This window comes from Diprion similis, chromosome 2 (genome assembly GCF_021155765.1).
Source record: "Diprion similis isolate iyDipSimi1 chromosome 2, iyDipSimi1.1, whole genome shotgun sequence".
Classification (NCBI taxonomy): Eukaryota; Metazoa; Arthropoda; class Insecta; order Hymenoptera; family Diprionidae; genus Diprion; species Diprion similis.
This window is the reverse complement of record NC_060106.1, coordinates 11,113,233-11,130,426: the sequence shown is the minus strand read 5'-3', so window position 1 is coordinate 11,130,426 and position 17,194 is coordinate 11,113,233. Positions and strand designations below refer to the sequence as shown.

The following is a 17,194-nucleotide window of genomic DNA, read 5'->3' as shown; positions in this document are numbered from 1 at the left end:
TCGTTATTTCTGCGACTGTAAAAGGTCGGATATTGTAGTCTGTCTCCAGTTACGTTCATTTGTAAAACAATATCCACCTATACCCGAATGCACTCTAAACTCAAGTGCAAGACCTGCACTCGACTACAGAATTGTGTTTCAATGAGGAAATAAAAAAATATTGGTATAACATTACCAAACCAAAGAGACACCGTTCAGCAAGAAAAGTTTAGTATTAATATAATAATTTACAATTATAGTATAAACAATTTTAATCTATTGCTCGCTAACGAGCTCCTCTCAGGTGAACTGGGTAGGACGGCTGAGGATTAGCTGGCATCCATTCTTCGTCTACCTGCGTACCAAGTTCCTCGATGTTGGTCGATATCTGCGGCTGAAGAAGCGGGTAAGTCTCGGTCTCGTTGGTCCTTGCATCGTCTATGCGAGATATCCTGATATTCAGCTTAGGCTTCAGACCTTTGATCACCTGGAAAATTGAAGATGAATTAGTTCGGTATCGTGCATTGCAACCTGTGACCACAAACAAAGTTTGTTTTCGCAGCAATTCGACGTTATAAACGAAGGAAGGTGAGCATGGAACCGCAGTTATTCGACACCTTCCCAACAACTTCAGGCAATCAATACACTTACCTTAATCCGCACCTTCTTCTTTCCCGTCCGAATAACCCTGTCCTGTTCGTCGTAGTATTCGTCCTCCAGGAACTCGTCGTATTCCGGTTCGTCGTAGACCTCGCCTCTCTTGGGGCCTCTCTTGCTGTGAATGCCGGAAGTCCCGTGGTACTTTTCCGCCCCTCCGAACCGTCTTGGCAGTTCGATTTCAATCGTGTAAGGCTGTTCGTCGGACGCATAGTCGATTCCGTTTTCGTAATTCGTCGTAGGGTACCTGACGACAGGTTTAGGTCGTGTAAATTATACGAGTATCGTGTTCGATTCGCAGTTTATTGCAACGTGTTTGCCGAACAAGCTCACTCTCGACTAATCAAATCACGTCGTAAAAATTTTACAGGGAAATCGGATTCACGGCTGATGTATGTTTCTCCATGCACTCGCCGGTCAGTGAGCTGCGGAAATTGAATAACATTTTTTTTTCGCCGGATACAAGCTTTTAAAAGCGAAAGAGCTACGCAGTTTGAAAAAATAAAATGACCTCTTTCAATTCGTGACGTTTTTACGCCACATTCCTTGCATACACTTGCAAAATCGGAGTTTTTACAACTGATTTTCGACGTTTTTTTATTCACTACACTCCAGGCTGAAACCTTCTTCTTACCTCTGATATTTCGGCCTGTAACGGGGATAGTGACGTGGTGGAGGTCTTTTTCTAGGCGGATGCCACTTCGGACGTCGGGGACCAGGATGCCATCTTGATCTCTGCGGAGGCCTTGAACGATGGAATTTGTACGGTCTAATAATCTTGGATTCCAGTGGAGGGAGAATCTCGCCGAGTATGACGAAGACGAATATTAATCCCAACGAATTCTGTGAACATGTGGACGAATTTTTTTATACCATCTCTATCTTGTGAAATTACCTACCGCGCGTTTACCGCGGCACGGCACGGAAGGAGTTTACTGTTATTTACTGGGTAAATAAGGAACATAAATTATAACTTGAGTTTCAGGCGCTCTTTCCATGCTTCAGAGTTAGAATCTCGAGACAAGCACGACACTCTGCTGCGAGGTCAAGAGTCATACATGATCCCGTTAAACTTCTTAGGATATTTAATCAGTGACAAACGGCAGCTGTGAAAATTGTCGGATCGTTTCTTTTCGATTTCAAATTCTCCATTTTTTCCGAGTTTCAAGTTGAACGGAAATACGGAAAGTTTTTCTATGAATTGAACTTTTAAAAATGGAGGTGACCGTAGCGTTCAAATTTTCCGCCAGCTGTGTCTTCGTTTAAAAATATTAATTGCAAGTGGGTCACACCAGCTGCACAGTGTATAAGTGATTAGTTATAAAAAGTTATGTGATCAACTTCCGCGTATACACCTCTGTTATTCATACTCGAATAAACGTTTGCTTTTACGACTCTCATTCATCAAAGCGCGAGTGCGCTTTACTCGTCTCTGTATTCTCATGCAAAGTACTCACGTTACTTATGCAGTGGATAGAACCGTAAAGGAGTTATTACAGAGTTCTGGGAGAAATTTAAGCAATAAACTAGCGGTTGAATAAATACGAGGAAAATTTTTCACACATTTTTTTTCTACCGTTGGTAAGTAAAATACGATTTTCCACAATGCTACGATGCCGCGAGAAACATGAGTTTCCAATCCTTTCTTTTGGTAATTGATATTGCTCAATGAAAAGCTGCCTTTTGCCCTGACGAAGAACCAAATCAAGAATATATCGCGTTGAGCGAGAAAAGTTCAACTTAAATTTTTTAAACTGAAAGTATTAGGTGATGCCAACAACTTTACATGTTTTTTAGGTAAGAATTGTTGTAATAATGACGTTAACCATACATGAAGCTGAATATTCTGACGAATACTCGTTCGACTTCGTGAAACATATTTCAAAAGAAATACAGAAATTTCTCATATTTCCGATGCAATATTTACCCCAGCCTTTGAAAGCATTGTCACGCGAGACAGAGTCAATTGGATCAGAATTAGTAAAATTGGCGCTGAAAGCCGAACGGCGAACTGTTACTCACACACGCGTTCATGTCTGACGTGCGTGTTCGTCACACATCAATATAGTCGTGATGACAATTCAGCTCCTTTATGTACCGAGATTCACGGTACGGCCTCTTTTTCCCATCGTAACTCTTTGCAGGAATGATTGTTATTATTATTATTATTACTGTAATATCAACAAGTCCGAGAAGTATTTACATTTTTAATTAACTGACACCAGAACACGAATCACTGACGAAATTACAAACTCTGACGTTTTTTATGTTAGAAATTTTAACTTACGTTTACCTTTTTTTATCGTTTGTACACGTATATCTATATATCTTATTCCTTTAAGCAAATTTTACCGTATATTTTTCGAACAACTCGGCATTTTCAAACGAGCTGTTAACCACGCGGTTAACACCGTTTGTACGGTACTACACGGACTTTACCTCACTTCAAAAGTTTTATTTATTTATTATATTTTCACTATCTTATAATTGGGCCCAACAAACCATGCGCAATTAAAATATTTTGCCCCAGTTTCTTTGGACCTAGTTAGAACAATTGTAGACTCCGTGCAGGCCGTTGGAGATTATAATGATGGTCCATCGCTTAGAAAGCCTTTCTTTATATGCATCCCCACCACGCCGGTGCCTCAGCTCTGCCAATTGTATGTACGTGGACATCATCTTTTACTTCACTGAAACGTGGCTGTTACATACATGGCGGAAAAAAATTAAGACAACGATTTCTTTGAAGTGTACAATTTATGGCCGTCGTAATGTTTCAGGTTATTTAGTTTAAAGGGAGATTTCAGTGAAATTTTTTATTATCGATTGAAAATTGCAAATAAGAAAATCCCTTCAACAATTTTTAGATTATGGCAGTGGTTGAGTGAATCTCCTTCGAAAAGTTCCTTGCGCACACATTTTATTACAGAAAATCGTTCGATCATTGAAATTTTCTTAAAAACTTATACTTCCATAATCTAACAACTGGTGGAAAGATTTTCTTTTACAACTTTTTTTTTATCAGTCAAGAACAAAAAAACCGTTAAACTTTCACCAAAGTATCCCCTTAAAGCTGATCTACTAATCCGTGACACATTTTTTCAGTAAAATTAATGCGTCGTTGGATTTTTTTCTCTAATTGAAATATACCTATAAATTAAAGTCACGTGAGAAATCCTTAGCATGATTAATTTGGAGCAAAAAAGATGCGACAGAATTCCAATGAAAAATGAGGTTTGTACATTCCACTGCATTTTTTTTCTATCCGTGCATAGAATAATATGGATGTAATTCTGGAATAAACATTTCTTTCACAGTTATTCCATATTATATAATACGTGCGTTCTAGGAACGATTATAGTTTTCGATAAAAAAAAATCACCGCATAAGAACGAATCTTTTTTCATTAACTACCATTGCCGAAAGTAGATCGAACACCTCGTAGTAATTTGCTTGCGGTAGAAGCGCGGAGGCTTACAGAATAAGAAAATATGTAAAGACCAACGAGCATCAGATATGAGCAGAATCGCAAAGAGGCTGACATTAGCGAAGAGGAGATAAGACGAGTTTTGTACCCTCGCGCTACCCTTGAATATCCGGGTGACTAGTTCGCGGGGGCGATAAGAGCGAGACTGACGATAATGATTGCGGGAAGTTGGGCGCTCGAAATTGGCAAAGATCAAACGATGGATATTTCGTGGGGTATTTCACCCTTCCTTGGTCGCCCATTCGCGACCTTATTGCAAAATCCTGCTCTGAATTTCTTCCGGCTTCGAGCTTCATCTTGTATAAAACGATATAATGAGCGGCCATTGCTTATGACTATCAGATCCGAGTTTGACTGTCGTTAAGCACGAGCTTCGCCAGCTTTGGATTTCGGCAATATTCGTATTAGAATCACGCAGAAAAAGACTGGTGCTAGAATATTGGCACGATGAAAGCCACGGGGGAGGAGGTCTGTTCGCCGTCGACCTCGAGGCTTTGGAACTTTTCAAGTTTTCAAACTTGGAAGCCTCGAGCGTGCGCGAGCTCTCTCAGGCAGATATTGATACGAACTGATAATGGCACAACCGGTAATCGAGTATCGATCTACGTCGCGGGATTTCTTTGTACCTTTGTGCTTTCGTGACTAGCGGATGGTACCGCTTTGGTACCCTAGCTCTGGCTCACCGTGCACCGAAATAAACGCATTGTTATGGAAATGAGCGGCCTAAGGTTCATTCGGTTCTGTAACAGATTCGACCCAACAGCGCCGGAAACTTTGGTATATGAGATGCCGTCGTTGCTGTGACGACAGGAACGTGCCAAATCGCCCATGGACTTCTTCTATTCACCCGAGTAGATGTGCAATGCATTTAGCGTCCTCGATTTCGAGTCGTTATACATCCTTCATTCCATGCGGCCTTACTCATGTTGCTAAGTAAAGAGGTAAGAAAATATCCAAATGCTGAAACACTAGTCACAGATAGACTCGATGATAAACCATTGCGGATATATTAATTCGTTCCTTTTGCTAGAATTCACACGCTTCTCGGATCAATCTCGAAAATTGGGTCTTTATAGTAGAGCAAAAAGAAATATCGAATAATATTAACAGTTTCTCATTTTTTATGCACACAGTACAACGCGAAGTATTGTCATCATTTAATATTAGGTACATGTTGAAATTGCTACCCCACCAAGTAGCCAGAAAATCCGAAAGAGGCTAAATTGATAAGCCGTTCAACGAAGTGTGCGAAAAATGATGTGATTCGTCGCAGATTGCACGTTATTTCTAAACGCAACGTTCTGCAACCGTCCAAAACGAAGCTGGCTCCATCTGTATCTGCGGCGTGGATTATCTTTACCTGTCGTCCACAGAAGCTGTTCGATCGATTTTCTCCCAGGTAGGATATACAAACGCTCTGTTTTCATCAGTATAAATAAAGCCTGGAAGTGTGCCGCGTGACACTGCCAGGAGCGTGGTACTGAATATATGAAAATGTGAAATCCTTGGCGGTAATTTACAGCCTCTGTCTTCAGCTGGGATACTAATTATGTACTGACACCGTGCACAGCTTAGCTATGTAAATCGTAACCTTTCCCACAGCCGCCTTTTGGGAATCCTGCTGCCCAGCCTGGAGTCGCTGCTGGTAGTCAAAATAACGCCAGCTTTGTGTTAAAATTTTCACTCATCCTCTTTTTATTTATCTAGATGAATAGTTGAGTTCAGATAAATTCTCGGTTAATCTCGGTCAGTCATCTCCACGAAAATCAAATGTTATTCCAAATTCACTGACTAGGTGTAATTAACGAGTCGAAGTACTTTTTGGTTCTCAAAAATTTTCAAGAACTTTGTAGGTTTTAGCAAATAAACGTTGGTCAATCTGTTCGGTGTAGACATTGGGGGACGGCCAGGACACAGATGTCACTTGCACAATGCAGGTCCGGCGACAAAACGTTTCTAGGCAATCCCGTCGGAAGCACGTCTATTGTGGAAATGTCAGGGCTTACTCGCCCTGATACAGACTATATAAGGGAGGAATTGAGAGCTCTGGAAACGTTCTGACAGACGGAAATCCAAATCTTTTGGCGTCGAAGATTACGATTATGATTTTCCGTCTATTCCCATGCTGAATAGAAGGCCTTCGATTTCGGATCACCGACGAGTGATAGTACAGGCCAAGTGATTTCTGTGATTTCGATGATAATGACTGATTAATGGTGTACCGAACGGTTTAACATGCTACCAAATATCTTACAGAACCTCGAGGCTCTTCAGGGGCTTTAAAACCGTGGTTTAGTGTAGTTTTGACAAAATAATTGCACCATGCTTCCATTTGGCTCACGAATCGGGTCGAGAATCCTGGTTGGGTTGAAAATTTCTGTCTTCACCGAATACCACTTTACGGCTTCCGTTCTTAAAAATATACAAGCCAATTGTTTCGGTACACATAGTTGTATATTCCGCTTTCGATCCAGGTCAGAAAATATTGAGGCTAATGTTCACGTATCGACATATCTTGCACATCAAAAAATTGTTAACATTACGTTGCGGATCTGGCGATAACTGTCTCATGCGTCATGTGAGCCGCCGTTTTTCAAACGCGTAGACAAGTCTTCTTTTTCGCGTGCTCATTTTTCTGCAACATCTTCTTCTAATGGCATTCAGCAAAAACTGACATTTCTTATCGAAATCTTTAGCTCTTGCCATCTTGCTATGCTGGTAAAAAAATATACATGTATATTTATATATATATATATATATTTCCAAGTGCGATATGACGACGCGACTTCGTGGCTACTCGTTTGAAACGAACAAATGCTCGGTCTATAATCATTTCGAGATCTCAAGTAAACTGGGCCGTCCCTTCCACATGCTGCAATGACCGCCAGAGAAAATAACAATTGCTCATGTCCAACCAAATGTGTAACAATGACGAGACCTATGTCGCAGGTGCAACAGCAGCAGCCTTACTTTAACGACCGTTTGCGAAAAAACACGTTCCTCGCTTCGGCTGATCCAGTCCGTTTAGATTCGCTTCATGTCGTTCGGGTGTATCCGTCATTATTTTTCGAAGCCTGCTGCTTTCTGCTCTCTCGAAGGCCTAATCGATGCCCCAGGAATTGCCGGCTTTCCTTTCGCGGAGAACAACTCACTGAGCAGTGAAATTGAACCAAACAGCTACTATTAGGCCGGATTCGTAAAGCGGAAACAAAGCACATTCGTTTTCATTTCTTCATCGACGATGTCTTGAAGTCCCCAAGGGGCGGAATATATCGGGAAGTCTATGAACTTTCAGATGTGAAAAAAGTGTTTTTGGGTCAAGTTTAATTCATCGAAGCAGATCCAGGAATATATCTAGCATTCACAAAGCGATTATAATCTTCTCGAATTTCTCGTGCAGTAACAAATCCTGGTTTTGCTTAGTGTCAACTGCAGGTAGTATTCTGGGAAGACTTGAAAACTGTTCTTACGAATGTGTGTTGCCAGGAGTATTTCTCAAAACCGCAGTTTTTGTACTAGGCGTGCATATATAAGTACAATCGTTTAAGGTTTAGTATCACAAATCAATCTGGAGGCGACGGGGGTCACTGAATATATTTTTTATTAATAATATCGTACAAATTGACAAATATTTTCTATATATAGTTATAAGACTGTGGTCTTGAAGTCAATCTGGTTGATCATTGTTACTTTAATAAGCATTAATATCCGTGGTAAGCGAATTTTTACACTAAAACTTAATGATACTAAAGAGTGGTGCGTCTGTAGTTTTCACGCGATTTTCTAAAAGAAAGTATTTATTTCAGTGCTTTAGGTACTTGATAACTGTACAGAAACGCTGATTGCGTTCTAAAATTTTACATGCACTATCATATATCGTAATCATGGAAGAAAAGTCTTCTGTTTAGGTATGGAACGCTTCAACGCTAGTCGTCAACTCGCTCCAACAGTCCTTATAGCACAGACAATTTTATTATTAACTAATTTCAAGCATGGACCACTATCTGCATAATTTATTCGTAGTAGGAACAACCTTGAAGAAAGTACTGTACAAAATTAGACTCAAGTTTTTTGGTTGATTCGTGTAACTAAAAACCGAAGGCAATTACTGCTTGTTCAAATTTCTGTTCATGTCCACGTTATTAGCGATCTTTCTACTCTCATACTTCTGAGTTAGGCAATGATTATTCAGAACAAAGCTAGCACTGAGAGAACAAGGATGGCACTTGATACTCTTAGCAATCTCGAAAATCTAAAGCTTGAAAGATTCATGACTCAGTTCTATAATTTTTTTCTTATCCGTGATTAAATCGCACGTGTGTACTACGAGGTCTCGTGATCGACACAATCAATCGGCTTCACCTCGAGCCACCAGTTGTCGGGATAGTGGTACTTCTGGAGTTCAATACCCTCGCGTGGTACCGGCAACACGTGACTGCCGAACTGCTTGATCGGTAAGGGCGAGATCGCCAGCTGTGGCGGGAAGCACTGCAGGCTCGGAGAGAGTTCACAGTCAGGGGGAAGCACTCTTCGGGTCCATCCGACTCGTCTGACCATCTGAGCCTGCGGCAGAGCGCGAAAATTTAAGCATAGGTAATTGAGTTAGGCACAAGGATTAGACTGAAATTATGCGGTCGAGGAGCGACGCTGAAAGAAGTTCGTTTCTCACCTTGACGTCTTCCTCGAAGACGATTATTTCCACCCGTGGAGCGTCTTCGCCGACTTCCTGTTCCTGGACTCGGTAAATACCGGCGGCGTGAAGATACGTAGCGGCGAGTCCAGCCTGTCTGAAGGCCTTGGAAATTAACGCGTCGTCTCGCAGATTGTCAACGAGGCATAACTCCACTTTACGGACCCACGGCAGGGCCCGGCCTATCCTTGCCTGACCCCAGAGTCCACCAAAGCATAGAAAGTGAACTATGCCATGTTTCGCCAGCACCAAATGCGCCCTAATTTTAGAAAGAAAAATCGATTTCTCGTCAACGAGTTGCCGTTAAGGGGTAATTGCGTTGCTCTTGACACGCAGCAAGAGTGGACTTCAATGGTATAACAATGTACTATAGATAGTAAACATGTGTATATCACTCGGTTTTTGATCGAAAATCAATGAGAATCTGGGCATTTTATGAAGCTGGAGTTTCACACGAAATCATGCAGTAATTCGTTTCCTCTTTTATGCTCAGACGCATGTGTTTATGACAAACTGAATACTATCGACAACGTACTATGAAAATCGCTAATTGTAAACTCCAGCTAGCGATAACCGTCGGTGACTTTTATCCTGTATCCTTATTTTCTCGTTATCTCGAAGGAAAATAGTCTTATCTCGGCGCTACAAATGCGCACAATACGTAGAGTGTAATTATCCGATAACTGGCTTTTCCCTCCGTCGGAAGTGAAGCGGAGTTTACTTTGGTGTAGTATGTATGTACCTGTGGGCAAGTTCGTGAAGTTTTTCAGTGAATTCCTCGGGAACAGCGCAGGGTTCTGGCGGCACAACTTGCCGGTCAAGGTTCAGCCAGAATAGGACGCCAAGCACTAGCAACGCGGCGAGAATTCGTAGAGGCGTTATGCGGAATCGTCGACGTGACCAAGGCCCCATATCAGCAACCCTGAACGCCAGAAAATTAGACTTCATTCTTACATCACTGCGTAGAAACAGTTTGCAATCCTTAAGTTCTCTAGAAAAGAAAAAAATCATATCAGATATACAGTCATGCGCAGGATGTGCCGCAGGCTCTTACGGCGTTCGGAGCAGGTACCTGCGTCACATTCTATTCACACACCAGAAGCTCCAACGGACGGTGAGCCAACGTCAGGCAGTTCGTCTACAAATCATTATACAATTCACGACGTATTATACGTACTAATAAACAGCGATAAACAGCATTATCCAGAGTAATTATTGGAACGGCGATACTTCTGCGAGGAGGCGGCTACTTCCGGTGAATGAGCGTTTCATTGTGATACGCGTATAGTGAATCAGGAATCAATATGACGGACGAAAGATGACCGTCATTTCACCACAGGCTCTCACTTTTTATTAACGGCGCACTGATTCGGCGTGAGGTAAATCGGCTGACAATGGGAGCGGTATGATGCATGACCCGTAGGTGCCTGGAACCTGGATCATAACTTTGCTTGCCGGTCAAACACTTGCGTTATTTTCGTCGGCCATGGTGAAGCCTTAAACTTATCAGCCGGGCAGCGGAACGCAACCAGCCAGCGGTGAACCAGGGACTGTCCATCGTGGCCATGTGCTGGATATTTACGCAGGCGCGCGTGGGTTCAACCCAGGAACGTACCTAGTCAGTTTTTGGTGAAAGCAAAAATAAAGAACGAAAATCAAATCTAGTCATGACGGAAAACATTTTCTGCCAGATAACAAACATTTTTCAGTTTGCAAAATTCATTCATATCGTACACCTGTCGGTCGTCGTTGATTGAGTAATTGACGAAAACTGACAAAATCAAGACATTCCAGTTTATGTATTACGAAAATAAAAACTTATAACGTCTGTTTTGAAATTCTAAACTGCGTATTGATCTCGATTGGATCAGTATTGTTTTTTTTCTCAGTTCTGGCACCATCCCGTATTTCTTTGGAATTGCAATTCTAGTGGATTCGTATAATACATGGTAGTGCGCTGCATTCCTGGTATGCGCCAGAAATTGTTTATGATACCGGTAAAAGGCCTTGGTATCTCTTTGACAATTATACGGAATCCGATGCGTTCGTTATCCTGTTTACAGAATGTACAATGATCCAGTGATGACACATTCCAGTGATGTTGCAACAGGTTTCCCTCTCTAGCAAATCTATTCAGACGTTTACATTAATAACGTTGCAACTGACCATGGGAATTTCAGACTGGTCTTTTACGATAAAATTGATGATTCTCAAACGTAATTGACCGAAGGATTTCACTTCTTTTACAGCGAATCTACCATAATCGGTATCATCTGTAATGTGATTAATGCATAGCTGCAGCTGTTCATCAAAATTGTCCATTTTAATCCTTTGTGGCTGAATTGAACACGAAGGCATTACAAACCTTGTTCACTTCACTCCTAATCATATATCGACCAAAACGTGGATGAAGAGTCGTCGCTTCACATCACAGGCAGTGCCGATAGGAATGAGCCTGGAGTTACCTGCCGTATAGCGTCGCGCATATTCAAGCCTTCGAGCCGTCGACAAGGAAGCTAACAAAACCCCAGTCTTTGGTACAGTCGGAAATTCCCTGCGATAAGTCGAGTCATATGCCGCAGCTCATAGCACAACAAAACGCGATACGGAATTTCCTGCATTACCGTCTCTATACTAGATTGTTCTAGGATTTTTTTTCCAGCTAAGCTTTAAATTTTAATGCACGGACTCTGATCTGATTGTTCCGGCGATCACGAGCATAAGCACTCGATATTCGCAATGATATTGCAAACTTCTGGATTGTTGCACAACAATTGATCAGACTGAAATTTTTTCAATGTCATACGATTTACATCTGTAACTGAAGTTTCCAACAAGTGCGTAAGACACTTTTTCGCAATCTATGAATTTGGGATCAAACAGGTTTCGTACACACCTTCAAATATACCTACATCATATAACTGACTGATACCAGGTGCACCTCAAACCCCGATTCATCAAAACGTTTACCTTTAATCTACCATCTCCATCATCGAACCCTAATCAATCACAATATATGTGTCCATCGACATATAGTAGGGACTGCGCGATCCCAACGTAAAGGCCTTCGAAAAGTATCCGTAGAGTTAGACAAAGAGGGAATGCGGTAGAGGTCAATTGCTCTCTCGTTCTAAGAATTTTATTAGCTGTGTCGATTGCTGCGTAAAGCGTGCCAGGGACTTGATAGATACAAGGTCCCCCCCGATGCCCCAGTATTATAAAACTTTTTATTTTATCCTAACTAATCCTCAATGTTTACTCAGAAAATTGAGTTTCCGTACAAATTTGAAGTTTTTGCATACTGCAACTTACAATAATTAATATGTTGCAAAAAAAAATCCTAGCCATTCCGGTCGCAGGTCACAAAAAAATTAATCGAGTGTTGGCCCAGATCGTTAAGGGCCCTAAATCATATTGCTACGCTCGTGAATAGAAAAAGACGGAGATTGATCTCTACCGGTTGCTATCTCTTTCTACAAGCCGGCCATATTCTACCGGTCTAAGCGTAGTCCATACTATACGTCGATGTATGTGTCCGATTGGGTAGTATTACGATTACTGTCGTCGATAACTGAGGAAAAAAGTATTGGTGTTACGCTATGATCGTTCTGTAGATTCATGTGTGTCTCACGTGAGTCACGTGTGTCTCAAAATAAGAAATCAGAATCTTATCTGCCTCATGCATGTTAAGATTATGCAGGTGCGAAGACCTTCGAAGATGAAATCAGATTTAGCGTTATATGCACGTGTGCCATTCATGAGTTGAATGACGCAGTAATAACGATAAACTCTCTTGGTCTAACAAGAAGACCAAGAGTTGATCACACAATAATAGTGAATTTCAAGGCAGGTACAAAAATAATCCACTGAAAATTATCTCAAACAAGTAAAACTTTTGAAATCAGTTGCAGCATTGATAAGCTCCTGCTGCTGTACATGGAAACACCGCGAATGTACTAGACTCCTTACGTTTCCATGTGCAATATTGCAGTCATATTGTAGCAATGTTTCCGCAATACATTTGTTCGCATCAAATTCCCGAGAGGAAATATCTGCCTCAATGCATTGGATCATTTTCAACAAAATACTGACACTATAACGGTAGAATAGCAAGTCGCAGTCATTTAATGCTTCTGTCAATAGTATGAAACGCGATCGCATACTTTCTGCAAGTAAAAACCCGTGTATCATCTTGTCATTTTAATGCTGGTTAATCCTTATTTCAGCACAGGAAATTAACCACATATGGGTCAGATATTTTGCCACAGTATGTTATTTATTAGTTTAAGTAACAGTTAGTAGTATACGGAATTACCACATAAGAACAATTACTTTATGGATAATTAACAGTACGAATGTCACTTATGATTAAGATTCTTGTACAATGAGCAGAAGAATTTCAAGCGAAAATAACTCTGCAATTCGATTCAAGGTATCAAAACTGGTTAGCGTCTGGTATTCAAGAAATTAATTGGCGGTACACATTTACTTGGTATGATTTCACACGTACGCTACATTCCAGTTAATTTATGACTTAACTTCCGTCGTGTGTAAAGCAGTAAGGATTAAAAGGTGACTGAAAAGTTTTAAATTCAGATAATACGACCATTCGTCAGACACACCGACCCAGAAGTGCCCGTCAATAATTAGGAGTTATCTTTCCCAGCCACGTGCGGTGGACCGTGGACCCTCTCAGTAATTGGTCGTTTGAATTGTCCGATGTGTAAGGGACGTGTAAATATCAGAATGCGACGTATCATAACATGTCTGAGGCTCAAGATGGGATGACAAGATCGATGAGGAATTAAGACGGACTTGGTGGAACACGTGAAAGAGATGATTTGCTGCCAGTCACTTCCACGAAACAAAGTTTCCACCCAGGTGGAGAACGAATTTTCGTTGCAAGTCTGAGAAATACGGACGCAATTTTTCATTCTCAAATAGACTCACGGTATTTAGATCGTTTCGAAAATATAAATCAAATGTAAAAAAACGGCTTGCTACCCAAAAATTGTCATAACGGTCCAGATGATAGAAAGGGATAAGTAAGTTCCGTAAATTTCTTCAGTATTTATATAATTACTTAATAAAGTGTCCAATTCGATCACAATGGAGTCTTGAAAAGCTCGGAGCAAATTAAGAATTATCCAAGATGCTAAGATTAAAAAGGATTCTAAATATTAATTTCGGATGCGATGTCCAGCTGATTTTACTGCAACTTCAAACGGTCGCTTGATCGTAATAAAAACTAACGACAGATTCGAACATATGTTATTATTCGAAACCTGCTACTTTAGCTTTGAGATTATTTTTCTTTTATCACCAGAGGTATTCATTTCATATACGAGATTCGTGGTACTTATTTAAAAACGTTGACGTTATCGTTGAGATGTTTAAAAATCGTACGCTCACGTTCTTAGCATGTATCACGTGTTCATCGTATTCAGAATCAGATTCGGAAACATGCACGTTATTAATGATGCCGATAGATTAGCAGCAGCGCTATTGCCACGCCACCTAATTTTGCCAACCTTCGGTAGCTATAAAATGAGAAAAACACAAATGGTATCGCAGAAGAAGACCTTACCTCCCAGTCCACTGTTCCGACGGACTTCTTCTCCACAGTGGAAATGATCTGGCTCACGACGCTCCTCGCAATTGCGATTGCATCGACGAATGCCTCGCCAACTCGAAGCAGTAAGTCATTTACTTTTATAATTACATTTTTCTAAATCATTAGATTCGTCGTTATTCATGCTCAAAATATTGTGTCGTGTATAATTACATAATCGAAGTACTTTGCATGAAAAATTCATCAAGAAACTTACCAGCACCGATAGAAATTTGTTACTTTTTTTCTCTAATTTGTCCCAAGTCTTACGTATATTGTTACCGAATGTGTAAATACCTTCAGTTCAATTTATGATTAGAACACTCTTGTTGGTTTATTCTCAATTTGAGCATTTTGTTTTGACATGAGTAAATTAAGGTGAGCATCACCGTAAAAACCTAGCTCATTGAAAAATTAATGCTTATAGGTGGATGCTCCGTGTCCCTGAACGGAGACCTGAACGACCCGCAGCCACTGATCCTGGTGCCAAAAGGTCAAGAAGTCAGTTACGTATTGCCCGTAGACACCAGCGGGACGTTGGTCTTCGCAGAAAACGAGGAACTTCGTCTGGCATGCGTGGGAGACAACAACTATCTGGTGGGTGTGGGCAATGAGGATGTCCAGGACATCGAGGCGTACTGCGTCAGCGACAAAACATTCCTGGTAAACTCGGTGGAGTACGAATTTGGCGATTTGGTGTGCAGTTTCGTGCCATCAAGTACCGTCAGGAGAACTGGGGAAGCCTGTCTGAACAAGTACAGCCAGCTCGAGATCGGATTCGATCTTGGAGATGAGTTCCTGAGGACGATTGAAATCTGCCGTGACGACGACATCTACTTCACCTATTGGACCAAGTTCAACCTGACCAAAACCATCGGTGGCTACCAGCGCAGCTATCCGAGGCCCAGCTGGTCCCAAGGCGACTTCTGGGGTGACTACAACGTAAACACCCAGTTCACCAGGTCGGTCCAGAGGGCGACGGTCTCCCTCATCGTGAACTCCACCGATCTCGGCGCCACGTACATCAGCAGCTCCTCGAACTACTACTTCGCTCGAGGTCACATCACCGCGAAGGCTGACTTCGTCTACGGCTCGGCCCATTGGTCCACTTTCTGGTACGTGAACTGCCACCCGCAGTGGCAAACCTTCAACGGAGCGAACTGGATGTACTTGGAGTCGGACGTCAGGGACTATGCCAGTAACTCTCAGGTGGACCTCGACGTCTACACGGGTGTCCATGGCATCACAACCCTCCTCGACGTCAATAACTTGGAACAACCTATATATTTCTACGCCTCTGGAGACGAACGTGCCCTGCCAGTTCCGAAATTCTTCTGGAAAATCATTTACGATCCGCTCACGCAGAAGGGAACTGCCTTCGTCGGTGTTAACAATCCGTACATCACCGAAGTGACATCGGACTACTACATCTGCGACGATATAAGCAGCAAGATCACGTGGCTGACTTGGACCGCGGATAGCATTGAGAAGGGCATCTCTTACGCCTGCACCATCGACGATCTGAGGGAAGTTGTTCCAACCTTACCGGAACTCACCGTCGTTGACATATTGACGTAGAATCTAATCAATATTCGCTTTAAGAATTTATCAGCGCAGAGTTAGACTATTAATCGGTCAGCTGATTGTCATGCTGTTAAAATCGTCACCGGTTATCAAACGAAGTATGTTCTGATAAATGAAACCAATTTCAAATAAAAAACAATTGTTTAATATGTGCCGACAGAGAATTACAATTCCTGTGCAGATTGCAAATATATGTTTCGTTTTTCTACTTCTGCTTGCCCCTTCTACAAACGTCAACACCGGAATGTTTTTAATCTTATACGTATTTCAGTTTTGGAAATCCAGATGACTTCGTTAATCTTTTGCTCCGGAACTTTATACGTCATTACAAGTTCCTTGGGGAAAAACCCATAGAATGCAAAAAATAACGGAGCATACCCGAAGAAATTCCTACAGACTTTCAAGCCCGATTCTTTGTTAGAATAACTTAAATACGTAAAAAATACGAGTCCTATCAGTGAAACAACTAGTAAAGGTGTTAATAATAGTAACAATTTCTGCACATAGTCCATAGTTCGGATACTACATACAGAATCCTTCTTTAGTTGTGTTTTTGGCACATTTTCTCACCAATGATTTAATTTTATTTCCCTCTATGCGTATATTTTTTCATGGAATTGACAACTTTGATAATTCCAAATTTATGTACTAAGTTTCGATGTTTGAAAAAAATGATTTGTTTTTAATTCTCATCTTTTGAAAATATTATAAAAATATTTTAAACAGAGAACCATCGTTCCTCGTTGACGCACCCCAATTCGGGGTACCCTAAATAGCCTAGTGGATAAACCGACGTTTTCGCGGTGACGTAGCCACGGTCGATGCAGAAGAACGCGATCCTTACCCGCTGTAGAATAATGCTGCATTGTTTGCCCCGGGGTTGGAGCTAATCTCGTGGTCTCCGGTAGTGTGGGCACTTCTGTATGTTACCTTCACAATTCTCTTCAACGGAGTTGTGAGCAGTGTAATCAAATGGTTATAACGTTCTCTATTTTACCCTCTCAAAGATTATGGAATATGGCTCCCTCTTCATACACGATATTTACAAAATTTTCGAACCATCGCGCTGACTAGCTTCTTTGAAATATTTGTAATAAAACAGCCGAAATCAAAGATGTGATGATGATTCTAATCAATCGAATGGAATTCAGTAGCAGTAGTTTCTTGACAAGAAACCGACAAAACG

At 41.3% G+C, this 17,194-nt stretch overlaps 3 protein-coding genes across 8 annotated transcripts; 1 reads left to right on the top strand and 2 right to left on the bottom strand.

The window, feature by feature from the left end:
• Positions 1 to 244: 244 nt before the first annotated feature.
• Positions 245 to 2,797, bottom strand: LOC124413440. 2 transcript variants are annotated; one of them, XM_046894017.1, is made up of 4 exons: positions 2,659 to 2,797; positions 1,271 to 1,479; positions 631 to 883; positions 245 to 466 (listed from the first exon to the last, which is right to left on the bottom strand). In XM_046894017.1, the coding sequence occupies exons 1-4, from the start codon at positions 2,668 to 2,670 to the stop codon at positions 266 to 268; spliced, it is 675 nt and encodes a 224-aa protein (XP_046749973.1). In that variant the 5' UTR covers positions 2,671 to 2,797; the 3' UTR covers positions 245 to 265. The 2 variants fall into 2 exon arrangements, with proteins under 2 accessions (XP_046749973.1, XP_046749963.1); XM_046894007.1 differs by lacking the exon at positions 2,659 to 2,797 and adding an exon at positions 2,564 to 2,616.
• A 5,099-nt stretch (positions 2,798 to 7,896) lies between these two features.
• Positions 7,897 to 10,383, bottom strand: LOC124416027. Of its 5 annotated transcripts, none has more exons than XM_046896851.1 (4): positions 9,987 to 10,383; positions 9,556 to 9,735; positions 8,793 to 9,072; positions 7,897 to 8,680 (listed from the first exon to the last, which is right to left on the bottom strand). In XM_046896851.1, the coding sequence occupies exons 2-4, from the start codon at positions 9,723 to 9,725 to the stop codon at positions 8,447 to 8,449; spliced, it is 684 nt and encodes a 227-aa protein (XP_046752807.1). In that variant the 5' UTR covers positions 9,726 to 9,735; positions 9,987 to 10,383; the 3' UTR covers positions 7,897 to 8,446. The 5 variants fall into 5 exon arrangements, with proteins under 5 accessions (XP_046752807.1, XP_046752803.1, XP_046752804.1 ...); XM_046896847.1 differs by having other exon boundaries at positions 7,897 to 8,686; positions 9,987 to 10,381; XM_046896848.1 differs by having other exon boundaries at positions 7,897 to 8,686; positions 9,991 to 10,381.
• A 3,989-nt stretch (positions 10,384 to 14,372) lies between these two features.
• Positions 14,373 to 16,116, top strand: LOC124416067. Its single transcript, XM_046896908.1, has 2 exons — positions 14,373 to 14,510; positions 14,852 to 16,116. The coding sequence occupies exons 1-2, from the start codon at positions 14,444 to 14,446 to the stop codon at positions 16,000 to 16,002; spliced, it is 1,218 nt and encodes a 405-aa protein (XP_046752864.1). The 5' UTR covers positions 14,373 to 14,443; the 3' UTR covers positions 16,003 to 16,116.
• The last annotated feature ends 1,078 nt before the right edge of the window (positions 16,117 to 17,194 follow it).